This window comes from Aegilops tauschii, chromosome 3, assembly GCF_002575655.3.
Source record: "Aegilops tauschii subsp. strangulata cultivar AL8/78 chromosome 3, Aet v6.0, whole genome shotgun sequence".
In the NCBI taxonomy this organism is placed as follows: Eukaryota; Viridiplantae; Streptophyta; class Magnoliopsida; order Poales; family Poaceae; genus Aegilops; species Aegilops tauschii.
In genome coordinates, this window is record NC_053037.3 from 510915694 (window position 1) to 510922499 (window position 6806).

Below are 6806 nucleotides of genomic sequence, written 5' to 3' on the forward strand. Positions count from 1 at the left end.
CGAAGTAGTCGAACACGCGAAAGTAAATGACACAGAGAGATATGGAGGAGACCAGCTTTATTAATCAATGATCAGCGATTACAATGATGGCTCCTCGTTGCTTTATATATAGTAAAGGGTCAAGGGATAAGTACCCACTTAACGTAAAGTGGGGGAAACGGGAGGGGCTAGCCCGTGCGATACGCACGAGGCCGCCGCCACCCCTGGTGGCCCCGGTTTCCCAACACTCCTGTCCTTCACCCCCTCTCATCCGCCAACTCCCAACCACCCAACTGAACTTAATGCACACGCTCCTCATTTTCTCGCAACGGCTCAATCCTCACTACAACGGTCATCTTCCTCCTCTCGTCAGTTATAAAATATTTGCAGCTTGCAGCTTCCTCACTACTGCATATCATACCATCAAGAACCGAACATATCCACCATCTAGCTCTGTCACTTTCCTCCTGTCTTGTAGATGGTTCTCATTGGCATGTCAAGCTCAAGCACTCCCATGTCAAGCTCCAGCGCCCCCCTTGTTTCTCTTGAGGAGCAGCCATCACTTCCACTCATGGTTTGCCCTTTCTGCAACAATGGGATGGTTCAATGGTGGGTCTCTCACACGACAAACAATCCAGGCAAGCACTTTTACAAGTGCGAGCACGAGTGGGTATGTCATATTTTTTTCATTTATTCAGTACTATCCCGTTCTGTTCCATGACCCCATCTTCCTGTTTTCTTCATTTTCACTACGATGTGTGCTAGTCATTCGGGCACAGAATTTCCCTGCAAAATAAGGTTTTGCCCACATCTGCCTCTTTTCATAAGTATGTATGAGGAATGTATTCTTCTGCAGTGAATGGTTGTCGATCAACTCTTTCCATTGTTTTTCAAACTCTTCCACCGTGAGCATATCCTGTATTAGCTTGTGAAACTCTTCCCTGAATTCACTGCGTTTGTTGTACAAAGTACCTAGAGACTCTTTTGCTTTCTTTAAGACGTGCCACTTGCACCGACGGTGTGTTGCTTGAGGATAAACCTCCTCTATAGCGACCTCCATAGCTCTTGCTTGATCTGCCATTTTTAGATAATCATGGTGAATCATCAGACAAAATTAAAAACAAAACATTGACAAAATTTCAGCATTTTGAATCTATGTACTTACCAGTTAGAATTGTAATAGGTTTCTTCCCTCCCATCAGCTTGACAAACTCCGAAAATACCCAGTTGAAGCTCTCAACCTTCTCATCACGCATAAGCACACCAGCGTATATCACACTCTGGAAATGGTTATTCACTCCAACAAAAAGTCCGAATGGCATGTCGTAAAGATTTGTCCTGTAGATAGTGTCAAATGTAACAACATCACCGAAGTAGTGGTACTGCAATTTGCTCTTCCCAGTTGTCCATATGAGTGTCCGAACTCTACTTTCACTGTCTAGACGCACCGTGTAAGTGAATTCAGGGTCAGGCTGCTTCAGTTCTGCGAAATAATCCATGGTTTTCTTAACATCTTCATCTGCCTGGTCTCTGCTCAATTTTGCACACAACGTCCGCAGGCACCTCTTGGTGAAAGGGACGTTCTCAATACGACCGAAAAATGTGCCGATTATGCTGTAAACCTTGCTAAGATTAACGTTATTTTGACGCAACTGAGATACCAGCTCTCTGGTGTATTTGTCGATGTGCCTGTGTGAAGGGAAGTGGAGTTTCTGTGCGCATGTGTGCAACATCTCATGGTTGTGAGATACTCTATATTCGCATATGTACCACCCGTCGTCTTCAGTTCTAAGCAATCTAATCATGGCTGGGCACTCTGTTCTTGACGAACTGGAGTTCACTTTCTTTGGTTTGCCCTGTAGAACATCCTGTCTCCATTAGTTTAACAAAACTTTAATCTAATGAAAGGAACATAAACACTATATGACTTTTATCCTTACCCCGCAGTTGCAGAGTAGCTCTTGCATGCTTTTAGCTCCTTTGACGTTTGTACGACTCTTCCCATACCTTATTCCAAAGCCGCACTCCCACGAATACAGATTGTAGTAGTCGTAAGCTTCTCCAAGAGAATCAAAGGTCAATCCCATCAAAGGCACTACTACTGTGTTGTTGGGGAACGCAGTAATTTCAAAAAAATTCCTACGCACACGCAAGATCATGGTGATGCATAGCAACGAGAGGGGAGAGTGCCGTCCACGTACCCTCGTAGACTGTAAGCGGAAGCGTTATGAGAGCGCGGTTGATGTAGTCATACGTCTTCACGATCCGACCGATCCAAGTACCGAACGCACGGCACCTCCGAGTTCAGCACACGTTCAGCTCGGTGACGTCCCACGAACTCCGATCTAGCAGAGCTTCGAGGGAGAGTTCCGTCAGCACGACGGCGTGATGACGGTGATGATGATGCTACCGACGCAGGGCTTCGCCTAAGCACCGCTACGATATGACTGAGGTGGATTATGGTGGAGGGGGGCACTGCACACGGCTAAAAGATCAACTGATCAACTTGTGTCTCTATGGGGTGCCCCCTCCTCCTTATATAAAGGAGTGGAGGAGGGGGAGGGCCGGCCCTCTACTATGGCGCGCCCTGGGGAGTCCTACTCCCACCGGGAGTAGGATTCCCCCATTTCCAAGTAGTAGGAGTAGGAGAGAAGGAAGGAGAGAGAGGGGGAAGGAAAAAGGGGGGCGCCGCCCCCCTCCTTGTCCAATTCGGACTAGAGGGGGAGGGGGCGCGCAGCCTAACCTGGCCGCCCCTCCTCTTCTCCACTAAGGCCCAATAGGCCCATTACACTCCCCGGGGGTTTTCGGTAACCCCCCGGTACTCCGGTATTTGTCCGAACTTGCCCGGAACCCTTCCGAAGTCCAAACATAGTCATCCAATATATCGATCTTTATGTCTCGACCATTTCGAGACTCCTCGTCACGTCCGTGATCATATCCGGGACCCCGAACTACCTTCGGTTCATCAAAACACATAAACTCATATTACCGATCGTCATCGAACGTTGAGCGTGCGGACCCTACGGGTTCGAGAACTATGTAGACATGACCGAGACACGTCCCCTGTCAACAACCAATAGCGGAACCTGGATGCTCATATTGGTTCCTACATATCCTACGAAAATCTTTATCGGTCAAACCGCATAACAACATATGTTGTTCACTTTGTCATCGGTATGTTACTTGCCCGAGATTCGATCGTCGGTATCTCAATACCTAGTTCAATCTTGTTACCGGCAAGTCACTTTACTCATTCCGTAACGCATCATCCCGCAACTAACTCATTAGTCACAATGCTTGCAAGGCTTATAGTGATGTGCATTACCGAGAGGGCCCTGAGATACCTCTCCGATAAACTGAGCGACAAATCCTAATCTCGATCTATGCCAACTCAACAAACACCATCGGAGACACCTGTAGAGCATATTTATAATCACCCAGTTACGTTGTGACGTCTGATAGCACACAAGGTGTTCCTCCTGTATTCGGGAGTTGCATAATCTCATAGTCTGAGGAACATGTATAAGTCATGAAGAAAGCAGTAGCAATGAAACTGTAACAATCATAATGCTAAGCTAACGAATGGGTCATGTCCATCACATCATTCTCCTAATGATGTGATCCCGTTCGTCAAATGACAACACATGTCTATGGTTAGGAAACATAACCATCAGGCATACTAGGGACACTTTGTTTTGTCTATGTATTCACACATGTACTAAGTTTCCGGTTAATACAATTCTAGCATGAATAATAAACATTTATCATGAAATATGGAAATAAATAATAACTTGATTATTGCCTCTAGGGCATATTTCCTTCAGTCTCCCACTTGCACTAGAGTCAATAATCTAGTTCACATCGCCATGTAATTTAACACCAATAGTTCACATCACCATGTGGTTAACACCCATAGTTCACATCGCCATGTGACCAACACTCAAAGGGTTTACCAGAGTTAGTAATCTTAGTTCACATCGCCATGTGATTAACACCCAAAGAGTACTAAGGTGTGACCACGTTTTGCTTGTAAGAGAAGTTTAGTCAACGGGTCTGCCAAATTCAGATCCGTATGTATTTTGCAGATTTCTATGTCTACAATGCTCTGCACGGAGCTACTTTAGCTAATTGCTCCCACTTTCAATATGTATCCGGATTGTGACATAGAGTCATCCAGGTCGGTGTCAAAGCTTGCATCGACGTAACTCTTTACGACGAACTCTTTATCACCTCCATAACCGAGAAATATTTCCTTAGTCCTCCAAGGATAATTTTGACCGCTGTCCAGTGATCCACTCCTGGATCACTGTTGTACCCTCTTGCCAAACTCATGGTGAGGTACACAATAGGTCTGGTATACATCATGGCATACTTTATAGAACCTATGACTGAGACATAGGGAATGACTTTTCATTCTCTTTCTATTTTCTGCCGTGGTCGGGTTTTGAGTCTTTACTCAACTTCACACCTTGCAACACAGGTAAGAACTCTTTCTTTGACTGTTCTATTTTGAACTACTTCAAAAAACTTGTCAAGGTATGTACTCATTGAAAAATTTTATCATGCGTCTTGATCTATCTCTATAGATCTTGATGCTCAATATGTAAGCAGCTTCACCGAGGTCTTTCTTTGAAAACCTCCTTTCAAACACTCCTTTATACTTTCCAGAAAATTCTACATCATTTCCGATCAACAATATGTCATTCACATATACTTATCAGAGAGGTTGTAGTGCTCCCACTCACGTTCTTGTAAATACAGACCTCACCTCAAGTCCGTATAAAACTATATGCTTTGATCAACTTATCAAAGCGTATATTCCAACTCCGAGATGCTTGCACCAGTCCATAGATGGATCGCTGGAGCTTGCATATTTTTGTTAGCGCCTTTAGGATTGACAAAACCTTCTGGTTGTATCATATACAACTCTTCTTTAAGAAATCCATTAAGGAATGCAGTTTTGACATCCATTTGCCAGATTTCATAAAATGCGGCAATTGCTAACATGATTCGGACAGACTTAAGCATCGCTACGAGTGAGAAAATCTCATCGTAGTCAACACCTTGAACTTTGTCAAAAACCTTTTTCGACAAGTCTAGCTTTGTAGATATTAACACTACTATCAGCGTCTGTCTTCCTCTTGAAGATCCATTTATTTTCAATGGCTTGCTGATCATCGGGCAAGTCAACCAAAGTCCACACTTTGTTCTCAAACATGGATCCCATCTCAGATTTCATGGCCTCAAGCCATTTTGCGGAATCTGGGCTCCTCATCGCTTCCTCATAGTTCATAGGTTCGTCATGGTCTAGTAACATGACTTCCAGAACAGGATTACCGTATCACTCTGGTGCGGACGTACTCTGGTTGACCTATGAGGTTCGATAGTAACTTGATCTGAAGTTTCATGATCATCATCATTAGCTTCCTCACTAATTGGTGTAGGAATCACTGGAGCTTATTTCTGTGATGAACTACTTTCCAATTTGGGAGAAGGTACAATTACCTCATCAAGTTCTACTTTCCTCCCACTCACTTCTTTCGAGAGAAACTCCTTCTCTAGAAAGGATCCATTCTTAGCAACAAAATATCTTGCCTTCGGATCTGTGATAGAAGGTGTACCCAACAGTTTCTTTTGGGTATCCTATGAAGACGCATTTCTCTGATTTGGGTTCGAGCTTATGAGTTTGAAACTTTTTTTCACATAAGCATCGCAACCCCAAACTTTAAGAAACGACAGCTTAAGTTTCTTGCCAAACCATAGTTCATACGGTGTCATCTCAACGGATTTAGATGGTGCCCTATTTAATGTGAATGTAGCTGTCTCTAATGCATAACCCCAAAAACGATAGTGGTAAATCGGTAAGAGACATCATAGATTGCACTATATCCAATAAAGTACGGTTATGACGTTCGGACACACCATTACGCTGTGGTGTTCCGGGTGGCGTGAGTTGCGAAACTATTCTGCATTGTTTTAAATGAAGACCAAACTCGTAACTCAAATATTCTCCTCCACGATCAGATCGTAGAAACTTTATTTTCTTGTTACGATGATTTTCCACTTCACTCTAAAATTCTTTGAACTTTTCAAATGTTTAAGACTTATGTTTCATCACGTTGATATACCCATATCTGCTCAAATCATCTGTGAAGGTCAGAAAATAACGATACCCGCCGCGAGCCTCAACACTTATCGGACTGCATACATCAGTATGTATTATTTCCAACAAGTCTGTTGCTCGCTCCATTGATCCGGAGAACAGAGTCTTAGTCATCTTGCCCATGAGGCATGGTTCGCAAGCATCAACTGATTCATAATCAAGTGATTCCAAAATCCCATTAGCATGGATTTTTTTCATGCGCTTTACAGCAATATGACCTAAACGGCAATGCCACAAATAAGTTGCACTATCATTATTAACTTTGCATCTTTTGGCTTCAATATTATGAATATGTGTATCACTACGATCGAGATTCAATAAACCATTCACCTTGGGTGTATGACCACATAAGGTCTTATTCATGTAAACAGAATAACAAGTATTCTTTGACTTAAATGAATAACCGTATTGCTATAAACATGATCCAATCATATTATGCTCAACGCAAACACCAAATAACATTTATTTTAGGTTCAACACTAATCTCGAAGGTAAAGGGAGTGTGCGATGGTGATCTTATCAACCTTGGAATCACTTCCAACACACATCACCACCTCGCCCTTAACTAGTCTTTGTTTATTTTGCAACTCCCGTTTCGAGTTACTATTCTTAGCAACTGAAACAGTATCAAATACCGAGGGGTTGCTATAAACACTAGTAAAGT

General features: G+C 43.3%; 1 protein-coding gene across 1 annotated transcript; it reads right to left on the reverse strand.

The window, feature by feature from the left end:
- Positions 1–435: 435 nt before the first annotated feature.
- On the reverse strand, positions 436–2066 carry LOC109781100 (protein FAR1-RELATED SEQUENCE 5-like). Its single transcript, XM_073511981.1, has 4 exons — positions 1920–2066; positions 1145–1691; positions 884–1053; positions 436–564 (listed from the first exon to the last, which is right to left on the reverse strand). The coding sequence occupies exons 1-4, from the start codon at positions 2064–2066 to the stop codon at positions 436–438; spliced, it is 993 nt and encodes a 330-aa protein (XP_073368082.1).
- Between the last annotated feature and the right edge of the window lie 4740 nt (positions 2067–6806).

What these genes read in the sequence shown, in the direction of transcription:
- LOC109781100 (XM_073511981.1), bottom strand. Translation starts at nt 2,066, where the DNA reads ATGGGATTGACCTTTGATTCTCTTGGAGAAGCTTACGACTACTACAAT. An exon ending in AGCTACTCTGCAACTGCGGG is followed by an intron (nt 1,692 to 1,919) that starts GTAAGGATAAAA and finishes ACATGCGCACAG; the next exon opens with AAACTCCACTTCCCTTCACA. An exon ending in ACCTATTACAATTCTAACTG is followed by an intron (nt 1,054 to 1,144) that starts GTAAGTACATAG and finishes TAAAAATGGCAG; the next exon opens with ATCAAGCAAGAGCTATGGAG.